The sequence below is a fragment of the Melitaea cinxia genome, chromosome 29 (assembly GCF_905220565.1).
Source record: "Melitaea cinxia chromosome 29, ilMelCinx1.1, whole genome shotgun sequence".
Classification (NCBI taxonomy): domain Eukaryota; kingdom Metazoa; phylum Arthropoda; class Insecta; order Lepidoptera; family Nymphalidae; genus Melitaea; species Melitaea cinxia.
In genome coordinates, this window is record NC_059422.1 from 828,334 (window position 1) to 855,080 (window position 26,747).

Here is a 26,747-nt window from a genome sequence, read left to right on the forward strand (position 1 = left end):
GTTGCAAGAATCGAAGGAGCGATTGATCTGCGAGTACGTTCTTGTAATTTGTCGCGAAATTCCTAATATTTTAGCAACGACATAACTGTAGTGTTAAAATTGTAATAGCAAATACGATATAGTTATTATAATGGCAGACAAGAAAGGTATTTATGCGCTTTAATTATTATTTTTCTTTGTTCTTTTCTATTACATAGAATGTTGACATATGTAACGTCATTTCGCCTTGAATTGCAGTTTTAGCAATTTAAAGGAATATGTAAACGGTTTAAAGAATTTTCGTTGCAAAAAAATGCGTAATCAATATCTATTGAGACATTAGAAATTACGTTTTAACTTATTTTTTGTGGATCGATAATCGTAAATCCAAGATGGTTGACGATCAATCTGACGGAGGCGGGATCTCCTAAGATTGGTCTTCTTATCATTTAAATTTATTTCGTTATGCGTATTTTATTGTCACAACTCATCAGCAACCAGTAATTGATTTAGTTTTTCTCACTTCATGAAAAGTTTTATGTACCTATATTCAATGAAAGTACGGGTACATTCGAGTGCTCCAGTTATGTCTTAGTCCACCAGTATGAAGTGCTATTATTTGGTTTATTAATTGATGGATTTCGTCATAATTTTTTCTAGTTCTGCTTTTATTTTCGAAATACCTACATTTTATTTTAATATTAATAAAATTGCGATATATCATAGAAATTCACTAATATTACTTTTATAATCATAAATTTCTGTTTTATCTATAAATAATTAATTATTTACGATATAAAATATATAGTAATAATTTATAAACAAATTTATACATTTCTTTTAACATGATAATTGTAATAAATATATAATTTTTTTAATATCTTAATAATCATTTAATATATTTTTTTTTTTTAAATAAAGCGAATATCACTAAAAATATATTACTTTGTTATACTGGAAAAAAAATTACGTATTCAAGATATTTCCGTTCCCAAGATACAAAACAAAAACAATAGCATTAATATGCAACCTTGATGCCATTACATATGTCTATCTATTCATTGATTTTAAGCCTTAAATTATCAGTATAGGAATTATAAAAAAGTTATAACAAATAAACAGGTTTAAGGTGCTTAGACGATGGCTTACCGTCACGGCCAAGCACTAAATAACTATAATGATTATAATGATGCGTTACCCACTCCCTGCCTTTCTCCCTCCGTCCCCCATCTACAGGAGCCGTGGGCCCGCCACCGCAGACCCCGCGTGGCAGTCAACTATTGCCCATCATGTAATGACATTACATAGAATTTTTCTTTCTTTTTCTTTTTTTGAAACATAGAGAGATACATTATGATATGTGCGTAACGGAGTGTGGACGATCGTATGTGTATTGATTACGATGTAACCCTCTCGATGGTTCGACTGCTATATGTTTATTTACTTTATTGCACTTAACAACAGAATATACAGAAAGTTACATATATAGTTGATAGCAAAGGTGTACTATACACTCATTTCTAATCTCGTAAATTTATTTACATAATTGGTAAACTGCGTAAATAAGTGAGTCAATTACAATGACACGATAACTAATTAATTTAATGTGAACCTGTTGTGGCTTCCAATATTTGTAAGCAACAATAAAATACTTATGTTGATATTTGTTAGGTTTTAAGACACAAATAACATTTCATATAAACCTTTTGATACTTGATAATAAAACACCTCCATTAAAAAATTATTCGAAAGTCATATACTAAGTCTACAAAATATAGTTAGCATAGCTATCAGAGTGATAACACAAATTAGGAAGCTTGTCAATATTTTTTTTAAATAATATGTGGATCAAAAACTTTGTATCCCTTACGAAAATTGTGCGCACGGAGGAGTATGAAATTTCGCACACTTATAATTTATATCGAGTAGGAGTGCAGAATGCTAGTATTTTTTTAAAATTATGCATAAAAATATATTAAATCAATAAAAAAAAGAACATGAGGCACTACCTTGTATTTGACAACACATGCATAAATACTCTTTTGTTTATTATTATAGAAGTATAGTCTTTGACAACAGAACCTTAATAATGTTCAAACTTGTAATTTAAATTAGTTGTGGTAGAATTTTGATCACTGGGCGATCACTAGTTTAGTAAAATATACATGATGTGCTGTGAATATCTCAATTGCAATAATATGTTTACAGATATAAATAAAACAAAAAGTAAAAGCAAAAAGTATATATATTTTTTAACCGACTTCCAAAAAAGGAGGAGGTTCTCAATTCGACTGTATTTTTTTTTTTTTTTTTTTTTTTTTTTTTTTTTTTTATGTATGTTACATCAGAACTTTTGACCGGGTAGACCGATTTCGACAAATTTTGTTTTAATCGAAAGGTGGTGTGTGCCAATTGGTCCCATTTAAATTTATTTGAGATCTAACAACTACTTTTCGAGTTATATCTAATAATGCGTTTTTACTTGACGCTTTTTTCGTCGACCTACGTTGTATTATACCGCATAACTTTCTACTGGATGTACCGATTTTGATAATTCTTTTTTTGTTGGAAAGGGGATATCCCTAGTTTAGTACCGTGATAAGGAAACCAGGATCTGATGATGGAATCCCAGAGAAATCGAGGGAAACTCTCGAAAATCCGTAATAACTTTTTACTGGGTGTACCGATTTTGATAATTTTTAATTTAATCGAAAGCTGATCTTTATCATGTGGTCACATATAAATTTTATCGAGATCTGATTACTACTTTTTGAGTAATCTTTGATAACGCGTAGTTGCTTGACTATTTTTTCGTCGATCTACGTTGTATTACTCGTTGATGTAATTGAAGTCGGTTTTTTTTTCGTTTGCGAGCAAACACAATTATTTAATTTCTTTATAAAAAAAAAAAAAAACAAATTGTTGTAAGCAGTTATACGAAATTAAATAATCTTTTCTGCATTCTGTGTTGTTACAATTTTATGTAACTAGGTCAAAAATGTGTGTATCTATAAATTTTTGATAAATGTTTTATTTTTAGAGAATATTAGCTAGTAAAGTTAAATAACAATTCATAAAAATGTTGTATTGTGAAGGTTTATTTAAAATATTCGATCACAGATTAATAATTTACTTCAAAAAAAAACTTAAACTGGTAAGGTTAATTCTCAATCAATTTTGAGCAGTAGGAACGAGAATTCATCTCTTCAAAACAAAACAAAAATAACTTTTAATACAAAGACTCCCATTACGTTTTTTGTTGTTACGTATACCTTGTCAAATAAATAAAGCTAAATTGGCAGTAATATGTATAAATAAAATGTTTTACATAAAGACGTGCATTTTATTTTGAAATGTTGACGCTAAGTTTAACTTTTTATGACTTGACCCGAGACGGAAACCAGTTTGTGTAGTGATTCATTGGTAATGAATTCTGTGTTTACAATAATAAATGTTATCTTTTCTTAAAGTTTTTTAACAAACCACAGTAATTGGCAAAAAAGGCTAACGTATATATAAATATCTGGACAGGGATATCTTAATATTGATATCAAGCTTATTCTACAAATGTATGTAAATAATGTGTAAAACTTTGGTATATTTTCCACAATATCAGTCCCAATTTTATCTTCAAATATAGCAATCGAATCATTAGAAATTAGTGCAGGCAGCGATTAAATCTTTCAATAATAATATTTAAGTTTAAATTTTTTTGTATGCATTTGGAAGGGCTGACTTAATGTTATGAATTTAAGTGGTTGGCTGTACAGTAGATGTTTTTGGCTTGAAAATATTTGTATAGTAATTAAAAACGGTCCTTCTCGATGCGTAGTCCGTTCACGATGAAGTAAAGATGTGATCGCACCGTACACTACATAGTTAACACATTAAATATGGTAAAAAAATTTGTCTTAAGGCGCAAAATTCTGATTCTCGAGTCTGAAGGACGAGAGACGCAGAAGTTTCTCTTTATAAATTTAAATTGATGTTTTCTACTCCTATTTTTCCTTTTTCAATAAACATTGGTTTTTTTTTTGCTTATTTTTTTACCTGTTTACTTTTTTTTACACTAATTTTTCTTTCCAATAATAGCAGTCCTTTTTGATTGGGAATTTTCTCGTGAAGTGTATTTAGACTGGATTGCTATTATTGCATATTTTTTTTGCTAGTTTTTATTGCACCAGCAATGGGGCATAATATTTCAATATATTTTTTTTATTATGCCCCAGTGTTAATAGCCCCATTTTGACGTTGAAATGTTGTTGGGCCTGCCTTAATTCCAATTGTTTTTTTTTTTGTTTTTAGACTTCTTAACGCTAACATTTTAGACATAACTGTTGTAAAATGGTGTAAGAAAAAGATTTTTCCCACTTTTTTCACGCCATTTTTCATTTTTATATGGGATCGTAAACTATCACTTATTATAGATTCCTATTTTGTTAACAGATATAACTGATTTATTTATTTTTTTTAGTAAAAAGTTATGTCTGTTCTTAAGATGAGTGTTTTCACTAACAAGTTAATTTAATAAATGAGTTTTTTTTTTCTTTAAATTTTGATAACTGAAAACCAAAAAAAAACTGATTTATGGCGTATATTCACAAAAAAAAAAAAACTTTTAGTTAATCACATAAATGATTTTTTTTTTTTTTTGTGGATATAAGGTAAGGTGATGGCTATAGTGATACGAAAAATTAGTTTTTCGTTTCGCGACTTAACTTATATGTCTACACGAATAAGCTAGGTTTAACCCTGGTCTGCACATTGCTTGACGAGCGATATGCAATCCAAAACTTAAAATTTAATCACCTTTTTAATCCTTTTACAGCTGTTTTATTTTTTATTTATTTATTAATAGAAATTTGATTAAAAAGGTAAAAAATAAGCTATCGAGTTTGAAAATGTTAACATGAATGACTAGCGCGAGTGTGATTAGGCTAAGGGTACGATTGAAGATAAAAAAATAAAAATAGAAAAAAAACGGAAAAATGTTAAAAAAAAATAACTTATCTTCACTCGTTGCATTGTGTCTGGTCGAAGACCATGTCAGGTGCATGCGAATATGAGCTTTTTGAAGGACAAGGAAGTATGTGTGTTGCGTGTATAAAATTTTTTTCGTTGGAAAAGAGTAACCACCCCTTACCCTTTTTTTTATTCAAATAACATTTGTTAACGAATCGGAGATTTTTTACAGGGATCCAGTTAAATCTTTTATATAATTTTTTTCCTATTTAGCAAAAATATAAACGGAAATGATGTTATATTATTTATAAAAATGTAACAGCAGATCCTTATTAATAGTTAATTTTTATTATAATACAGGAGGGTATTTTGACATTAACACGTAGTGGAATAAGTAAATGGTATTAAATGTAAATTAATATGGTAACCAGGATTTTTTGTGGTAATTTCGTTTTTTTTTTTTTTTTTTGTAAGATTTTGCTGTTAATGCAGCTAGATTTTTCCGGCATTTGAGGTTTTTTTGTTTGCAAATCTTGAGACTTTTTATTTTTATTTGTACGCGTTATGAGTAGTTATTACGTTAAGTTGTAGTTCATGTGCATGTTTCATCGGAATGTTTTATAGATTAGTGTCCCATGCATGTCTGTCTGACCTTCAACGCACTCATCATAGATTTTTTTTCTTAAAATTTAAAATATTGAACGCTTCTTTGCATACGCTTTATAGAGAAAAACAGCAAAATATATAAAAAAAGGTGTCATAAAATGCTATTACAGTTACATAAAATCTTGGTACACAATGTTTTTAGTTAGATTTAAATAGTTATGTTTTTTTTTTTCGAGAATGTTAAATACGTCCATGATTTCATGGACGCCATCTTTGGTGGCTATATTTCGTAATATGAAAGTTCGTGCAATGATTGCTTTTATATTTTTTTCACTAAACCAAATAATTTATATTCATCTATTCGGCTTCCAATGAAACATCGTTACGCGAACTTTTGTATTCAGGCTCCACTTTATGGAACTTCTTTGCCTGTTCTTGAATTTGTTTATATGTTGATAAGGATTTTCCATATTTATGAGCTTGGATGCGTTATCTTGGTTTCCATCTACAGACAACGTGATAAATTGTTTTCTAATGTTTATGCAAATTTCATTCATTATAATGAAACTTTTTCGGATTTTATTGCGGATTAGTAAGTTTTTAACGTGCCCGATATTTCGGGTAGTTTACAGCAACCATGGTAACGGGAGGACTCCCGTTTTTTTTTTTTTTTTTTTTTAATAACATGATCATTTTTTTTCTAACTTACTACCTGTGTCTTGAAAAATTTTTCGATTCTTTGTTTCATAATTAAAATCGAAAAAAGAATTATGCTTAATTAAAATATGAATGGTTTTATTTTTGGGTATAGTATTTTTTATTTTTTGAAAAGGAGAAGGTACGGATGAATTAAAACTACCCCAAAAACGTAAAATTTAAACCTGTCTATAAATGGAATACAAAGATACTACACTAGTTATGTTATAAATATAAAACTAATGTCCTTTTAATAAGATTCATTATCGTGTGATGATTGATTTGTTAATTAAGATGTTTTTATTAAATGGTCACACTTGCTACTTGCACAAAAATTATTTTATTTTTTTTCGTATACATCAAACTTAACGTAAGTGTGACCAGTGAAAGGAATGCAATGTAAATATAATTTGGTAGGTATTTCAGCACTCGCACATCGTGTTGAATCGTGTATAACCTACCAAATGGTATTTGATTCAGTTATTCGGTAACTGAATCAAAACTGCCACGTCAAGAGATTCTTCCGAAAAAAAAAATTTTTTTTTGGGTAGAATTTCCCGTTGTTATGTAACGCGTTGTATGGGTATCGCTTGTCGTTAACACTGGCGCTAGTGTGCATAGATTATACGGTTTAGTGTGATATGTATTATCTATGCTTGGCGACGCGAATGTTGCTTTTATAAAAAAAATTTTTTTCCATTGGCAACATTCAATAAAGCGTGGCCACACTGCGTCACGCGTGAATGCTCGGGCTTGGGTTGCGGCGCGCGAAAGCGCAGTACAGCTCGTAATGACACTGCACTGACAAGTAAAAAAATAAACATTCTATCGTCGTTATCGTTAAATACTCCAAATCAATATCTTTAATAGATGCTAAAGACTAAATAATCGTCATAAATAAATAAAGTTGATGTCAATTATTTGTAATTATTGCTAATTTTAATTATAAAATTTAAGATTACTCGTCATGAGTAATTTTAAAATTAACGAAACCATTATTTAGTTATTAATAGCACTTAATACATGGCAACATTTTGTAATAATCCAACATGCAATTTTAATCAGTGTTGCTACAGCCGAAAATGAAATTATCAGACCTTGTTAAAAAAAGGTTTTTAATAAAAAATAAAATTTGAAATTTTTTGAAGATATAATTAAACAGGTCTGATAGTTTTGATCACGTGCATCTATCAAAGGTATTGTCTGTCAGTGTTCGTCTGTCGGGCCGTTTGTCGTGTTACACCTATCTCATGACCTAAGTTGTTGCAGTGACACCCCCCCTTGGCGCCTACCCGCAACCTCAGCCGCCTCAAGGGCCGTTCTTACCCGCGCCTCCCCATCAGGCCGCGCCTCAGTATGGAGGTAGGAGATAAGCTCAAAATTGCTGTTATAATATTATAGGAAATTAATTATGACCAGAAAATAATTCAAATTTTTCTCAAAATGCATCAACTTGGAGATAAGTTGAGATTATATAACTGAAGTAGGGCACAGCAGGAATTTCCTGCTCAAAATATGGAGCAGCCCGACTGGGGTAGTACCTCGACCTTACAGAAGATCATAGCTAAATAATACTGTTTTCAAGAAGTATTGTGTTCCTGTTGGTGAGTAAGGTGACCAGAGCTCCTGGGGGGATTGGGTCGGCAACGCGCTTGCGATGCTTCTGGTGTTGCAGGTGTCTATAAGCTACGGTAATCGCTTACCATCAGGTGAGCCGTACGCTTGTTTGCCGATCTAGTGACATAAAAAAAATAAAAAAAAAATTATTTTATTTTATTTGGATAGCTTACAGCTTATTATAACTATAACTAATACAGAATATGAATAAAAAAAAAGCTAATAACACGCTACCACATATAGCCGCATATATGCCACATATATCATTGCAAGAGTTGCGTTAATACTTTTATAAGAAATACAGATTGACTAATCGTGGAGAACTGTTGTGGTGAGTATAAAATAGCTATAATATTTTTCTTTGTTTGATAAAATTCTCTTATTCCCATGAAAGAGATTAGGAACACAATTATTAGGCTGTTCCACTGCGGCCGGGGTACGTTTCCCATTTCATGAGTAATGCCACCCGACACATTGACGGAAAAAGTTGCCCGGCTATTCGAAATACAATGTGCCGTTGACAAAGAAAAATAGTAGTAATAAATCTTTAGGGTTAGGACCAAATACAAATTTTGAAGCAGGTTGGAAGAAAAAAAAATTAAATAATAAACCAACTAGTAGTTCAACAATAAGGTAGTTTAATTCCAAATATCACACTTACCCTCAAATAAAAAATATATAATAAATAACCCTAGCTAACCCCAAAAACCATCACTTCAGAAATTACAGTCTAAACAAATACTAAGGTTGCTCAGTCGTAGAGAGAAGGTTCTTTAACATTTTTACTACATTTAAAAAAATACATGATGAGTATAATGAGCTTAACGAGTATACCACCAGAAATCAAATAACCTTGCAAACATAAGTATGGATAAAACTAAATAGTGATAAAATCTGTACCTCTTCTTCATTAATTCATTACCAATGACCTCAATTGTCAATTTGCTGTGGACATCAACTGGGTGTTAGGATTTCAACAGGAAGTTTCGAAGAGCAGGATCTCCAGCCCAAAGGATTTTACTTTAATACGGACAGGTGTTTCATTGCCCTGGTGATCCACGGTAGACTCAGCTTTCAAAATATTGAAAAGATCCCACTGGTGTTATTTAAATTCCAAATTCAAACATCCAGGCCTCGATGATTGAAGTTTAACGAAAATGACAGAAAGAAATCGAAATATAATCTTCTTTTTTTTTAATTTTTTTTGTCCTAGTTTGTGACTCATTCAAGTTCCATTTTAATTTCAAGTTATAATTTTTAATTTAAATTTTCTTTTCCTACATCATGGTAACCCAAGTGTATTTTCTTTTAAAGTAATAAATTTATTCATTAGTTACATAGAAAAAATAAAACACACAAAAAAGTAATAAACCCTGAAACAAAGAAAACACGTTGTCAAAATGGCGGAATCGAACCGATGCAAATTTAAAAAGAAATGGTTTGAAATCTTACCAGAGTAGATTGCATGTGTGAAATCTCTCGTTCCCACAATCTCCGAAATCAGATAAAAATCTATTTCATAATAAACAAAACAAAGGAAGCTGTAACAAAAGTAAATTACGAGTTATTATGACACCTACAAGCTATCAAAAACCACAAAGGAAAAGGTCCCACCAAAATATCGAAATTACTCACCATTATTGTTGAGATAAAAAAAAAATATTCTTCTACTTCAGAGACATAATTTTATAATACAGGCGAACCTGGCCAAAAAAACACGAAAACGTGAAATCTTTCCCTCGCCATTCCCAACCATGGTCGAAGCGAAAATCCTTCAACCTGGCAGTGTTGCCACTCAAAATTAAAAATTTATCCATTACAGCAAACCGAAAGAAGGCTATATAAATATATACTTTTTTATTATTTATAAAAAACATACAACATAAACATATTTTTACTATGTTACAGTAACGATCGCCATCAAGTGTCTATGTAGCAGCATAGACAAACAGCCTTACGTGTTCTCAAAGGCACGGTGAAAAACAAATTAAAATTTTACCCTAACACCCCTAACCTAACATTTCCAGTGGCAGGCGGCTCGCCTTATGGAGTAGCATTTGGGGGCGCTGGAGCGGGGGCTGGTGGAGTGTACGCTCCACCCCCCTACGACCAGTTGCAACACCATCAAGCTATACCGGCGCTTAGTCAGCAGTTGCCTGTGAGTTACTTTCCAGATTTGTAAAATATTTGAGGGATATAAGGGTTCAACGTATCCACCACACCACCACAGCAGCCTTTCGCAGTCCACTACTGGAGATAGGCCTCCACAAGTTCACGCCAAAAATAGCGTGAACTCATGTGTGTTGCCCATAGTCACCACGCTGGGCAGGCGGGTTGTAGACCGCAGGGCTGACTTTGTCGAACCGAAGACGAAGGAAATTGTACATAGTAGAAGAGATATGATGTTTTTAGTAAAGCTTAAATATGTAATCATAAGAATCATCATTACAGCCTATACGGACTGTATAGGCTGCCCGTAGTATCATAAGAAAATTAACCTTAATTAGGTTATCGTTTTTTGTTAAATATGTTTTTATTCGAAGTTGAAATAATTTAAAATAAATCGATGTTTGATTTTAATCTGTGTGCCTAAAACAAAACACTCTCCAATCTACCCTCATTTTCCATAGATGTACAGCCCAGCAGCGGCAATGTACGCAGCGGCGGCCGGCTATCCGGGGTATATCGGCTACCCTGTGCAGTACTACCCGTATTATCCTACCGCCGTGCAGCCCTCCATACAGCCCCTGCGCCCCACTATCATGATCCCGGTAAGTCCTTAGGGAAAGTTATATTTCGTACGTTGTGACTATAAAAGTACATGATTTGTCATAATAGCTTTTTACGGGGTTTTGATTGAAATGTTAAATCAAATGTTTGTGTGAGTATTTTCAATGTGATGTTTTCACCTCCAATAAAATGAATTTTTATGCCACTTTATTTTTTGAATCCTAAACCGTTACTATTGTAATATCTATTTTATACTTTATCGACATCTAAATGTTTGATGTAGATGATCATATTTGCTTGTTTTTAATAAAAAAGAAAACCGACTTTAATCTGCATCTGACAAGTTATAAATAGAAGGCAAGTACCAGCTTTTGAATTAAAAAAAAAAAATAAAAATCGGTACTGCCGGTAAAAAAGCATAATACAGTCGAATTGAGAACCTCCTCCTTTTTAACCGACTTCCAAAAAAGGAGGAGGTTCTCAATTCGACTGTATTTTTTTTTTTTTTTTTTTTTTTTATGTATGTTACATCAGTATGTTACATCAGCGGCCGTGGTAATCAGCGGCCGTGGTAACGGTGGGGTAGAGGGTGCTAAGAATCACCGGGGTACGGGAGGCTGCCATAGAAAAATATTCCTGGCTACGTATAATGGACGCACGCTACGGTTGGACCATCACCTCACCGAACTTGAGGTAGAACTTAGTCACATTAAGTGGAGCATACTGGGGTTGTCTGAAGTCCGAAGAGAGGGAGAGGACACGATGATCCTGGACTCCGGGCACTTGTTCTACTTCCGTGAAGGTGATGGGCTTTCCCAAGGTGGCGTCGGTTTTCTGGTTCACAAGACTCTCACTAACAACGTTGTGGAAGTCAGTAGTGTGTCGACCCGGGTAGCGTACCTTGTACTTAAGCTCACCGACAGGTACTCCCTGAAAGTGATACAGGTATATGCGCCGACCTCGGCACACTCTGACGATGAAGTCGAAGCCTTGTATGAAGATATTACAAGGGCCATACATGGCACTACTTCGACCTTCTACAGCGTTGTTATGGGAGACTTCAACGCTAAAGTGGGAGTACAAGGCCGCGACGGATCGAGCATCGGACCACACGGATTGGGGCACAGGAATCACAGGGGGCAGACGCTTGTCAACTTCCTCGAATCGGAGGGGCTCTTCTTGATGAACTCATTTTTTGAGAAGAAGCCCCAAAGGAGGTGGACATGGCAAAGCCCCGATACTGTGACGAGGAACGAGATAGATTTCATCATAGCGGATAAAAGGCATATATTCAGAGATGTCTCAGTGGTTAACAGGTTTAACACCGGCAGCGACCACCGGCTAGTACGGGGCACTCTGAATATATGTCTCCGAAAGGAGCGGACCCGCTTGATGAAATCTACTCTCCGACCTACGCTGCCCCAAATACTATGTGGCTCCGAGCAGTTTCAGTTGGAACTCCAAAACCGATTCGATTCGCTGGAAACTACTAGCGACGTGGACGAGATAACCGACAACGTGGTGAAGACGGTGTGTACACTGGGTCGCAGGCACTTTCCACCAACAAAGCCAACGAAGCAGTCCAAACTTTCTCCCGAAGCCTTGGATCTGATGCGGCAGAGGCGCGAGTTGCCGGCTGCTTCGCCAGAACAGAGGGCTCTTTCCAAGAGGGTACGGAAAATTATTCGCCGAGACCTCCGCTGCTCAAATACGAGAGAGGTTGCTACTCTGATTGAGCAGAATAGGGGGTCCAAAGTTTTCCAAAGACCATTGGGGAGAAGCCTTCTTGCGAAGCTTAAAACAGCAGATGGCAGAACCGTCTGCTCTCGCCCTCAGGTCCGAGAAGAGGTTGAGAATTTTTATGGACAGCTGTACTCGTCGAGCGCACGCAAGCCTGCGACTTGGGACACCGAAGACCCACGGGCACCATTGTTGCGCCATTATTCGGAGTGTATCCCGGACTTCGAAGAGGATGAGATTGGTGCAGCGCTCGGGCAGCTTAAAAACGGAAGGGCCCCGGGGGATGACGGAGTTACCACTGAACTCCTTAAAGCCGCAGGGCGACCTGTCCTGAAAGCCTTGGCAAGACTATTTAACGCCGTCATCCACCGAGGTACCACGCCGGAGGCGTGGTCCAGGAGTGTGGTGGTGCTGTTCTTTAAGAGAGGCGATAAGTCTCTGTTAAAGAATTACAGACCGATCTCACTTCTGAGCCACGTCTATAAGCTGTTTTCGAGGGTTGTTACGAATCGTCTCGCCAGAAGACTCGACGAATTCCAACCACCAGAGCAGGCTGGGTTTCGAAATGGCTACAGCACCGTGGACCACATCCATACTGTTCGGCAGATTATCCAAAAGACGGAAGAATATAATCAACCGCTGTGTATGGCATTTGTGGACTACGAGAAAGCCTTCGACTCCGTCGAGACCTGGGCTGTCCTGGACTCTCTGCAGAGATGTCATATCGACTGGCGATATATCGAGGTACTAAAATCTATGTACGATGCGGCGACGATGACCGTTCATGTCAATGACCAAAGAACAAGACCTATTTCCCTCCGGCGCGGGGTAAGACAGGGGGATGTAATATCACCGAAACTGTTTACCACTGCGCTAGAGGATGTTTTTAAGACCTTGGATTGGGGGGAACGGGGCATCAACGTCAACGGTGAATTCATCTCTCACCTTCGTTTCGCCGACGATATTGTCATCTTTGCGGAGACGCTGGATGAGTTAGGCCAAATGCTGGCCGGCCTAAACGAGTCCTCCCGACGTGTCGGTCTCTGTATGAACTTGGATAAGACGAAAGTTATGTTTAACAACCAAGTCATACCGATACCGGTATCGGTCGATGGTACCCTTCTCGAAGTTGTTCAGGATTATATTTACCTAGGCCATACTATCCAACTAGGCCGCAACAACTTCGAGAAGGAGGCCGATAGGAGGATTCGGTTGGGCTGGGCGGCGTTTGGCAGACTCCGTCGAGTCTTCACTTCGAAGATTCCGCAATGCTTGAAGACAAAAGTTTTCGAGCAATGCGTCCTGCCTGTGTTAACATACGGAGCCGAGACGTGGACACTGACCAAGGGACTGGTCCACAAGTTTAAAGTCGCTCAACGTGCAATGGAACGGGCTATGCTTGGGGTCTCTCTCAAAGACAGGATTAGAAATGAGACTATCCGCGAGAGAACGAAAGTAACCGACATAGCCCACAGAATTAGCAAGTTGAAGTGGCAGTGGGCTGGTCATCTGTGTCGCAGGACCGATGGCCGTTGGAGTAGACGGGTCCTAGAGTGGAGACCGCGTCTTGGCAAACGCAGTGTGGGACGTCCTCCGGCCCGTTGGACCGACGATCTACGTAAGATTGCCGGTGTAGGCTGGATGAGGATTGCGGAAGACCGGGATGTGTGGCGCGAACTTGGGGAGGCATGTCCAGCAGTGGACTGCGATAGGCTGAAGTGTGATGTTACATCAGAACTTTTGACCGGGTAGACCGATTTCGACAAATTTTGTTTTAATCGAAAGGTGGTGTGCCAATTGGTCCCATTTAAATTTATTTGAGATCTAACAACTACTTTTTGAGTAATCTTTGATAATGCGTTGTTACGTATATGCGATGATATATATATACGATGTAATTGGAGTCGGTTTTTTTTTTCGTTTGCGAGCAAACACAATTATTTAAAGTAAAGATCATGAAGATTTAACTGATGAACAAGTTGTTCGACTTAGAACGGGTTTGAAGCGGGCGGTCGGTTCGAGGGTCTCGCGCAGACCCTGCTGCCGCCCGCGCCGCCCGGCGTGCCGCCCTCGCCCGCCCACCTCGCCGCCATACAGCCGCACCAAGTGCTGTGAGTACACGCGCACACACGCACACAACTCGCGCACTAAACACGCGTATCTTCACTGACAACACGCGTACACACACACACATGTTAGCGACTGAGGGCTTTCCAAATAATACTCACGTATCAATCATCACTTTTGTATTTATTCTCTAAATATTTTCATATGCTTAAATCCAATACAATATATATTTCTCTTTTAACAGAAAATAATCTTTCTCACTACTCATTTCACATTCGTCTTGCCTCCTAATCACATATTACCCTCCCCAGTCCACATATATATTTTTTTTTTTTCATTTCTACCCACAAAATAATACTCATATATTTTAAAAAGTGTTGCAATAGTATAAATTTAATAAATATTCAAAACAATATTTGTAACAAGTATAAATTTAATAAATATTCAAAACAATATTTGTAACACACACCTAGTGCTGTGTGTACGCGTACACGCTAACACGTCAAAATCAAAAATAACTTTATTCAAGTAGGTGTCAAAAGCACCTTCGAAACGTCATTTTAGAAATTAAATTATTAAGTGATTGTTATTTTTAAAAGTGAAGCCTACCACCGATTCGGAATGTAGATTTCTCTAAAAAAGGGTCGGCAAGAAACTCCGCAGTTACTCTATTGAAAATAATATATAACTTGTGTTTTAGTCACATGCACACAGACGAGTATCAACTTAAATAGACGTTCAGATATGCACGCGTTTTTAATTACACACAATGACACGAGTGCACACGCGTACGCACACACAATAATATGCAGTACTCACGAATACAAACCCACAATGACACACACTGTCTTCCACGGAAACATACATATATTCACACATAAAATTTTAACTGAGGTAGGGCACAGCAGAAAATTTCCTGCTCGAAATATGAGGTAGCCCGACTGGGGTAGTACCTCGACCTTACAGAAGACCACAGCTAAATATTTTTTTTTTTTTTTTTTTTTATGTCACTAGGTCGGCAAACAAGCGTACGGCTCACCTGATGGTAAGCGATTACCGTAGCTTATAGACGCCTGCAACACCAGAAGCATCGCAAGCGCGTTACCGACCCAATCCCCAATCCCCCCAGGAGCTCTGGTCACCTTACTCACCAACAGGAACACAATACTGCATGAAAACCGTATTATTTTGCTGTGATCTTCTGTAAGGTCGAGGTACTACCCCAGTCGGGCTGCTCCATATTTTGAGCAGGAAATTCCTGCTGTGCCCTACCTCAGTTAAAAATAATACTGTTTTCAAGCAGTGTTCTGTTCCTGTTGGTGAGTAAGGTGACCAGAGCTCCTGGGGGATTGGGGATTGGGTCGGCAACGCGCTTGCGATGCTTCTGGTCTTGCAGGCGTCTATAAGCTACGGTAATCGCATACCACTAGGTGAGCCGTACGCTCGTTTGCCGACCTAATAGTAAATTAAACCTCATTTCCTTTTGGTCATACCCAAACTTAGAAAGACTAAATCATTAAACCTAAAACTTATTTGAACCTCATGCGTGTGATAGTTGGCAAGGAAGAACTTATTGTTCTTATAAATAAAAAACAAAATAAGAAAAAACAATCAGAAATTTAAAAAAAATGTAAGCGTCATCCATTTGATAGTTGGCGAGGTAGAACCATAACAGTCGGGTTAAAGTCAGGCTGAGTAGTAAACAATTTAATAGTTTACGGGATTGCTTCTCAGAGATATTGTGATTAAGACAAATGAAATAAGTAATAAAAGAAGAATCTTGCTTAGTTAAATTATTTAACAAGCCTATTGGCAGTTAGCAATGGTCTTTTTTGATCAATACTTATTTTGATTCCCGCTAAGTGTGAGACTATTTTTATATAATTAATAGTCTCACACAGCTTTAAGTTAATGTATGAGTGCCCTAAACCACTATCATTATATTGCCAACCTTAAGAACAGATTAATGTATTCATATAGATTATATTAATTTATTTATTACAAAATTAACTACTAAAATTTACTTTATAATGTTACTTAACTGTAACTTACTGTGGTATGATTAAATTTTATTTTTCTTGTATTTTTATTTAAAAGAAAATTTTGTATAATGTGTTAAAAAAGTTATTATCATAGTTCACTAATGAACTTAAAGTTCTTAAAATTAAATTATAGAAAGAGGAGATAAATAAAAAAACAGATTTTACATTTAAAAAAAATCCTATATTATATACAAATATTACAGATTAATAATCACAATTCAAAATCTTAATATTAAATCTTAAAATTAAAATTCAGTAGTGTTTACGCTTGTTGTACCTATCTCTTGCTTTAGAACGATCATAATCATCATATTTCCTTGACGAGACACGACTCCTTTTATCATACCAACGTCTTTCTCTAGACCTATCAACTTCTCTAGACCTATCAACTTCTCTATCCCTTGGCCTAGATTTATGACGCTTATTTGAGTAATCTCTCCTCCTGTCATATGGGGACCGAGATCTCTCTCTCTTCTTGTAACTGCTATGGTGTTTTGAAGGCAGCGGTGGTGTTTTAGGAGATTCATCTTTATTTGTATCTCGCTTTGAGATTCTCGATGTGGACACAGAGAGAGATTCGGCTTTTTTCTGCTCTATTTTTGCCTCGCATTCCTTTTGCGCCTGCATGTGCATGTTTGCTTGGTATATCTTCTTCAATGCATCAACTTTACTGTCTAATTCTTTTGAATTGACCTTTGGTCGTTTGTAAAGTTGTAAAATCTTTACACATACCGCTCGAATGTCTTCTTCTGTGACTTTGAATAAAAGATACCAGCTCGGATTGTTTGGTAGTGGCAGTCTAATTTTCCGAGCTGTTAAATATATACAGGCACAAGCTATTGTCTCGGGTGGGAACCTCATGAACACATCAGTCCGTAGAGCATCGTTCATGTAATTCCAGGCCATTTGCGTTAACCGTTTATTCTTTTCATACTTTAATACCTGTAGATATACTAAAATAAGCTTGTGTGCGTGTTTAACGTGGACACTGAATCCTAATTCTTTAAGGATACGCCGTTCAGCCCTAATAACCTGATTTTTCAGTTCAATATAGTTTTGATCGAGTACTAATGGGGATATAATCTTCTGTGCTCTCACTTGCTTTATATGGTGGAACACGTTGATCACATCACGAATCTGGCAAGGTTTCTCTTCAACCTTGGACGCTAAGTAAATGCTAGCCATAGCTGTGGCCTCTATAGGGTATCTGACGAAAGATTTCGAGTAATAAAATCTTTGTAAGTACATTTGACCAGCAGCCATGGCCACTTGTGGTAGTCTTAACAATATACCTGCCGTTTGTATCATTTCGCAGCCGAGTATACGGAGGTCTGTCTCAGTTTCTACGTCCATGCCATCAGCCTGTGATGGAGTCTCCTTCAACGCTGATTCAGGCAATAGACAACTGTGTAGCGTTAGTACTATCTGCCCATACTTTTTTTGCGGCTTCGCTAGCGTAGCGTTCGTGGTTTTTATCTGATTTGGAACTGTTGTAGTGGTCATTTTGAAGTCTCAACTTTTCACACGAAACTTGAATTAATGTCTCACTTTTAACACTGTATGATGCTATACTGTTGTTATTTATCACTTAATGCAAATAAATAACACATTTCCAAATACTTTTACAGTAAATTCTCGTTTACTATTCACAGTTACAGTATACACAAAACGTACGTTCAATGCGATCGAGAGACAACTATGAAATGACGAAATCAAAATGGCGCTGACTAAATAGATGTGAACCAGGGCTGCCAGGTGCAAAAAAGTGCGATCGTATGCCAACTACAAAAAAAAATCGTATGTCAAGGCAATTTTGAAATAAAAAGATCAAACAGTCTTTTAAGACTAAGTACTAATTTTTTATTACAAATTATCAAAAACCGCTTAGTTTTAGAAAATAAATGCAATGTAAAAATGCAAAAAAATCGTATGAGTACGATTAAAATCGTACATCTGGCAGCCCTGATGTCAACTTAGGGTACGTTCCGATATGCACTGCGACCACTACAGTGTGACGAGTATACTGGTTACTATTTAAAACGGAACGCAGAGTGTTGAAAATAATACGCCTTAACGTTTTGAAAGTTAAAATTTAAATAAAAAAGGCATGGGCACTTAAGATAGATGTTAAAACTTATATTTAAAACAAAAACGGAACGCAATCCCGTCTACTATCAGCCACATTTTTTACGCAGCATTCAAATTTCAAATAAGTGTATTAAACAGTTTTCTAGTTCATTAAAAAAACTGTTTTTGGAGTACTATCAAATTAAAAATATTTTAATTAATATGAATTGTAAATTGAATTATAATAAATAAGTTATATATATATATATATATATATAGATAAAAGTCGACCTAGATCCGTTAAGGGCGTGTAGTACACACCATTTCTGAATGATTTCTCTATGGAACCCCCCATCCTAAACTTAACCGTTTTCGAGATATTCGAGTTTTATTATTTTTTTTTATGAAAATGCCCAATTTTTCGGCTAGTGAATTGAATATTTTGAATTTTTTTTACTCTTATTATTTTTGTTTTTTGGTTTTTTTAATGAAGAATGAGATGCTTAATGACCTCAATGACTAAAATTACACGTAAGTTAACTAAATAGGTCGTTGTAGACGATCGAAACTTAAGAAAATAAGTACAAATTATAAAAAAATATTTTTCTTTTCTGGATATCTCAAAAAATTATTATGGCACTTACTCTGCAGATGTGCTTAAAAACATCTACATTTTATCAGCTATCCAACGAGGTATAACACTCTAGGGTATTTATTAACCTCAAAGGTGAAACTTAGTTTCTAAGGCTACATGGCAGTCAGAATAAATAGCGCTTATTTAATCTAATTAATTTGACTTAAGTTCAGCATCATCATCATTACAGATCGTCGGTGATTGTAGTAAGCTAAATGAAACAATAAATCAGTTCAAAATAACATTTATTCACCTAATGTTTTTGAAGTTCATGTTCTACGTGTCCACCTCTATTTCGCACACATTTTCTCATTCTTTCTTCTTTCTTGTAATGGGGGATCATCTAGTAGGTCACCTAAGTCACCTCTTAAGAAATTTTCATAAGTTTCACCATTCAGATCTTGTTTTTGCACATTATTTTTCTCACTCTCACCTGCATAAATCTTAAGTTGTCTCGCTCACACGCACCGTATTAACTTGAAAGACAATAGCCGAGGGACCCGTTAGACCTACTACCTGAACCTTTTCAACTATGTTTTTTTCTATGAGTTTAAATACAACCCTAGGTTGTTATACCTCGTTGGATAGCTGATAAAATGTAGATGTTTTTAAGCACATCTGCAGAGCAAGTGCTATGATAATTTTTTGAGATATCCAGAAAAGAAAAATATTTTTATATAATTTGTACTTATTTTCTTAAGTTTCGATCGTCTACAACGACCTATTTAGTTAACTTACGTGTAATTTTAGTCATTGAGGTCATTAAGCATCTCATTCTTCATGTAAAAAACCAAAAAAATAATCATAAGAGTCAAAAAAATTCAAAATATTCAATTCAATAGCCGAAAAATTGAGCATTTTCATAAAAAAAATTAAAACTCGAATATCTCGAAAACGGTTAAGTTTAGGATGGGGGGTTCCATAGAGAAATCATTCAGAAATGGTGTGTACTACACGCCCTTAACGGATCTAGGTCGACTTTTCCTGTAACCCTGTATATATATATATGTATGTATAAATTAAACCTTATTTCCTTTTGGTCACACCCAAACTTAAGAAAGACTAAAGTTTTAATTCAACATTAAACCTAAAACTTATTTTAACTTCATGCGTGTGATAATTGGAAGGAAGAACTTATTGTTCTTATAAATAAAAAACAAAATAAGAAAAAACAATCAGAAATTTCAAAAAAAAAAAAAAAAAATGTAAGAGTCATCCATTTGGTAGTTGGCGAGGTAGAACCATAACAGTCGGGTTAAAGTCAGGCTGAGTAGTAAACAATTTAATAGTTTACGGGATTGCTTCTCAGAGATATTGTGATTAAGACAAATCTATAATATAAAAATGAATCGCTGAATGTGTTGCTAAGCGCAAAACTCGAGAGCGGTTGGACCGATTTCGCTAATTCTTTTTCTTAAATATTCCTTGAAGTACGAGGATGGTTCTTACGGAGAGAAAAATTCTAAAAAAAAAAAAATTAAATTTCCTGAAAAAGTCTAAAAACAACACTTTTCTATACTCCCATACAAAAGATTTGTGATAATACTTAAAAGTCAATTTGAACTTTAATACCATACGATAAAGTTTGTGTTAGGCGATACGAAGTTCGCTGGGTCAGCTAGTAAATAATAAAAGAAGAATCTTGCTAAGTCAAATTATTTAACAAGCCTATTGGCAGTTAGCAATGGTCTTTTTTGATCAATACTTATTTTGATTCCCGCTAAGTGTGAGACTATTTTTATATAATTAATAGTCTCACACAGCTTTAAGTTAATGTATGAGTGCCCTAAACCACTATCATTATATTGCCAACCTTAAGAACAGATTAATGTATTCATATAGATTATATTAATTTATTTATTACAAAATTAACTACTAAAATTTACTTTATAATGTTACTTAACTGTAACTTACTGTGGTATGATTAAATTTTATTTTTCTTGTATTTTTATTTAAAAGAAAATTTTGTATGTGTTTCTTCATATAAAATATAAAAAAGTTATTATTGTAGTTCACTAATGAACTTAAAGTTCTTAAAATTAAATTATAGAAAGAGGAGATAAATAAAAAAACAGATTTTACATTTTAAAAAAATCCTATATTATATACAAATATTACAGATTAATAATCACAATTCAAAATCTTAATATTAAATCTTAAAATTAAAATTCAGTAGTGTTTACGCTTGTTGTACCTATCTCTTGCTTTAGAACGATCATAATCATCATATTTTCTTGACGAGACACGACTCCTTTTATCATACCAACGTCTTTCTCTAGACCTATCAACTTCTCTAGACCTATCAACTTCTCTATCCCTTGGCCTAGATTTATGACGCTTATTTGAGTAATCTCTCCTCCTGTCATATGGGGACCGAGATCTCTCTCTCTTCTTGTAACTGCTATGGTGTTTTGAAGGCAGCGGTGGTGTTTTAGGAGAGTCATCTTTATTTGTATCTCGCTTTGAGATTCTCGATGTGGACACAGCGAGAGATTCTGCTTTTTTCTCCTCTATTTTTGCCTCGCATTCCTTTTGCGCCTGCATGTGCATGTTTGCTTGGTATATCTTCTTCAGTGCATCAACCTTTCTGTCTAATTCTTCTGAATTGACCTTTGGTCGTTTGTAAAGTTGTAAAATCTTTACACATACCGCTCGAATGTCTTCTTCTGTGACTTTGAATAAAAGATACCAGCTCGGATTGTTTGGTAGTGGCAGTCTAATTTTCCGAGCTGTTAAATATATACAGGCACAAGCTATTGTCTCGGGTGGGAACCTCATGAACACATCAGTCCGTAGAGCATCGTTCATGTAATTCCAGGCCATTTGCGTTAACCGTTTATTCTTTTCATACTTTAATACCTGTAGATATACTAAAATAAGCTTGTGTGCGTGTTTAACGTGGACACTGAATCCTAATTCTTTAAGGATACGCCGTTCAGCCCTAATAACCTGATTTTTCAGTTCAATATAGTTTTGATCGAGTACTAATGGGGATATAGTCTTCTGTGCTCTCACTTGCTTTATATGGTGGAACACGTTGATCACATCACGAATCTGGCAAGGTTTCTCTTCAACCTTGGACGCTAAGTAAATGCTAGCCATAGCTGTGGCCTCTATAGGGTATCTGACGAAAGATTTCGAGTAATAAAATCTTTGTAAGTACATTTGACCAGCAGCCATGGCCACTTGTGGTAGTCTTAACAATATACCTGCCGTTTGTATCATTTCGCAGCCGAGTATACGGAGGTCTGTCTCAGTTTCTACATCCATGCCATCAGCCTGTGATGGAGTCTCCTTGAACGCTGATTCAGGCAATAGACAACTGTGTAGCGTTAGTACTATCTGCCCATACTTTTTTTGCGGCTTCGCTAGCGTAGCGTTCGTGTTTTTTGTCTGATTTGGAACTGTTGTAGTGGTCATTTTGAAGTCGCAACTTTTTACACGGACTTGAATTAACACACAGTTAATATATCATAACATTTACAGTAAATCCACGTTTACTATACACAGTTCAGTTCTTTGTGGCTTTACTATACACAGTTCAGTTCTTTGTGGCTTTTAGTTCTTTTAGTATACACAAAACGTACGTTCAATACGATCGAGTGACAACTATAAAATGACGAAATCAAAATTGCGCTGCCAATAGATGTGAACCAGGGCTGCCAGGTGCAAAAAAGTGCTATCGTATGCCAGCTACAAAAAAAAAAAAAAAATCGTATGTCAGGGCAATTTTGAAATAAAAAGCCTACAGTACAGTACAGCCTTTTAAGACTAAGTACTAATTTTTTATTATAAATTATCAAAAACCGCTTAGTTTTAGAAAATAAATGCAATAAAACTATTTGTTACACTCATACAAAATTTTCTGTTGTCATTGTCTTTAACAAAAGAATTTGTTGGCTTAAGAGTCAGTGTTATAATTTTCAAATTGTTTTTTATTTCAAAATGTGTTATTTTTTTCAAGTAGCAATTATTACCACAAGATAAATTATAAGTTTCATTAGAAAGCAAACAAATACAGCCTTTATATGATTTTTCAAAGAGTCTTCATTCAAGTAAAAGATGTAGGTTCATTCAAGTAAGGGAATTTATAGAAATTCATGCTTGCCGGTGAATGACGTTTCTTTAATATTATGAAATGCTTCCAGGTAATAGGAATATAAAAATAGTACATTTTGCGTACGATCTTGGTCTAGCGATCCTACATGAGTAAAAATGCAAAAAAATCGTATGAGTACGATTAAAATCGTACATCTGGCAGCCCTGATGTCAACTTAGGGTACGTTCCGATATGCACTGCGACCACTACAGTGTGACGAGTATACTGGTTACTATTTAAAACGGAACGCAGAGTGTTGAAAATAATACGCCTCAACGTTTTGAAAATTTAAATTTAAATAAAAAAATCAGTAGCACTTAGAGCCCATGGATGTTAAAACTTATATTTAAAAAAAAAAAAACGGAACGCAATCCCGTCTACTATCAGCCAAATTTTTTACGCAGCATTCAAATTTCAAATAAGTGTATTAAACAGTTTTCTAGTTCATTAAAAAAAACTGTTTTTGGAGTACTATCAAATTAAAAATATTTTAATTAATATGAATTGTAAATTGAATTATAATAAAAAAAGTAGTTTTTCATTAAAAAGAATATACAGTGCAACCTTAATATATAACGTACCTCAGTATAACGTACCTCAATATAACATACTTCAATATAACGACTTCCTCGATATAGCATCGTTCGTTTCGTAATCCCCTTGAATTTTCCATAAGAGGCAATATAAAATATACCTTTACATTACGAACATTTTTGCGAACAACCTCTTTATAACGAATTTTCAACGATCAAGAAAAAGTATAAATACCTCTAATTAAAGAATTTTGTCAACCCAAAACTTTTATATAAAGTTCCCACCAATGTATGACTTGATCTCATAGTATGTGATTCATGTCGCGACATGTTTCGACAAGCTTTTGTTCGTAAAACAATCATTGTTGATGGAAAGAAATGTAAACACTTCTGCTCGTCACTATTGTTAAAGATTTCAGTTAAAATAACTCAGTAACGTTAAATGTGTTCCTTATCGGTCGCAGAAAAGCGAAACGTCATTCATTTTTTTTTTCTTTTACGGATTTACTGCATTTAAATTTGATTATTAATGTAAGAGAAAAAAAATAGCTACCCAATTAATTGTTTTAAATAGAAAATACATGCAATAATTTGATAAAAATGTGTTATCATTTATTAGTAGAAGCTGTTCGCTATAACAAGATGAGTACATAATGTTATGTAAATAAACCTAATTTTTTACCTCTTTATAACGAATTTTAGACCAACCTAACTTCAACATAACAAACCTCAGTTCAACGAATTACTTGGTATAACGAATATTTTCTTGTTCCCCTCTGATTTGTTATATCGAGGTTGTGCATATTATTAAATATTAGTCAATATTAGCTGTTTCAAAATTGACTACTACAAAGAAATGCCTATCTTCAAAAACAAAAAAATAGTAAACCGTCGAGTTTGAGGGTAGGCGCTAAGTTAAAAGTCATAAAATTTAGCTCTGCTTTTAATGTTTTTAAAATTATACAATTAGTAATCTTAATAATAAATTTATGTCTCTGTGATATTTAACTACTAGTCAGCTATTTATTACAATATTACAAACACAAAAATAAGCTACTTAACTTCCTCGAGACCCAACAAAACTTGTACTACAATGGAGACAGTCAAGCACACCTTAGATGAACTTGCACAGGTTTTTAATACACGGTTAAACGACTTCCAGCAGGATTTAAAAGTCAGTGCACAGGCTGCTACTTCAATTATTGATATCGGTGAACAATTACATTCGTTCCCTGCCTTTGTCTTGACTGCTCTTGATAGTCTTCAACGCCAGGTAGAGTTCCTGTCCAAACTGCAGGACGAATCTGAGATGAGATCACGAAGGAAGATCCTACTGCTACACGGAGTCCCCGAGTTGGACAAACTATCAGTCATGTAGTTAAATTTCTGGGTGAATTGCTTGGACTCGCGCAGATAACACCAGTCCCCTTTACTCACTGTCACAGATTAGGTCGTCCTAACAAAAACCTCGGGCGATTTTAATTAAATTTAAAGATCTCTCGTTAAGAAACCAGGTTTGATCAACTAAGACTAGTTTTATAGGCTCTGACGTCACAGTCTCTGAGTTCGTGACAAAAAATCGTCATAAAGTTTTCCTAGCTGCTCGCCAGCGCTTCGGCGTTTCTAAGTGCTGGACAAGGGATTGTGTTATTGTAATCCTGGGTCAGGTCGTCTAAAATTAACTATAAACTTAAAGGTATTGCGCTACAACGATCATACACATTATATATATTCACTATTAACACGAATGAAAAAACACATAAATACATTGACGTCATTATTATCTATGTAAGTAAAACTGCTTAAATAAATTATATTCAAAATCAATAACTTTTTGTTTTCCAGGTGGCGTTAACTGTGGCCGCGTCGCTCTAGCGGCCTTGATAACATTGACCGACGTACACAACCCCTAACATCGTCTTCATATAAGAACAAGTTATAACATGTAACAAGCAATTATCGTCTATATCCGACTTTCAAAACAATAAATAACAATTCCCTAAAAAATCGCAGTGAAATGATATAAACTATCAAATTAAATAAATCATTATACATATAGTTTAATCGTTTCTGTAACGATTTTAGAAATAAACGAATGTTTTTTTTTATTATTTAAATGAAGTATGTATGTCTCAACATTATATGAATGTGTGTAACTATGATATATGAATTAATAAATGAAGGCGTTAATAGTGTTTCGTCGGTGGATATCAGCTTAGCCGGTTATTATTGACTGTGATGTGTTAAATATAATGTTCGCCACTTGTTTATATAAAGCTCTCTATTATATCGTGCCTTTGAAAAGTAATAAACGAAAAAAATATCTTGCCCACGTCAAAGTTATTCCATTTCGTTTTATTTCATATAAAACCAGTGATAATTGCAGACATTCCATTCATGTGACGGTATTCATTTATATTTAAAAATGAGAATGTTTATTTTTCATATACATCATTAAATACTCTTTTATATATTAAGTGTTTTTTTCATAAATGTGTATCTTATATTGTTTTTGAAATAGCCGCGGCACAATATATAGTCTTTAAATGAAATTATTTTACATTTAAATGTAAAATCGATTTCATAAATTCATTTAATCGTAAAATCAAGTGGTGAACATTAATTTCGGGCCGAGACGCGGTCTCTACATAGTATTATAGCGGTCTCGACCGTTCTACGACTAGACTATATCCGCGGGTTTGTGCTGTATGTGTGTCCGCATGTGCGCATAGAGCTTGAACTAACTTTTTTCCTTATACATAATGTCCTAGTAGGAAAATTATACTGTAACAGAAAGTTTCTCATAGTTCCAAACTATTAGTAATAAATCTGCCTATTTTTATTATCTGCAGCTATAAAATAGTCATATAAATATATAATTTTATATTTAATTTATTTTTTTAAATGAATACATATGTAGACACGATGCGCACAGACAGCACAAAAACCGTAGTAGTTATATATAATTGAGTAAA

At 34.8% G+C, this 26,747-nt stretch overlaps 1 protein-coding gene across 1 annotated transcript; it reads left to right on the plus strand.

The window, feature by feature from the left end:
- LOC123667878 (DAZ-associated protein 2-like) lies at positions 1–26,111 on the plus strand. The gene is made up of 6 exons (XM_045601712.1): positions 1–146; positions 7,513–7,605; positions 9,888–10,018; positions 10,491–10,631; positions 14,323–14,441; positions 25,618–26,111. Exons 1-6 carry the CDS (start codon positions 131–133, stop codon positions 25,625–25,627), a joined length of 510 nt encoding a protein of 169 aa, XP_045457668.1. The 5' UTR covers positions 1–130; the 3' UTR covers positions 25,628–26,111.
- Positions 26,112–26,747: the final 636 nt, after the last annotated feature.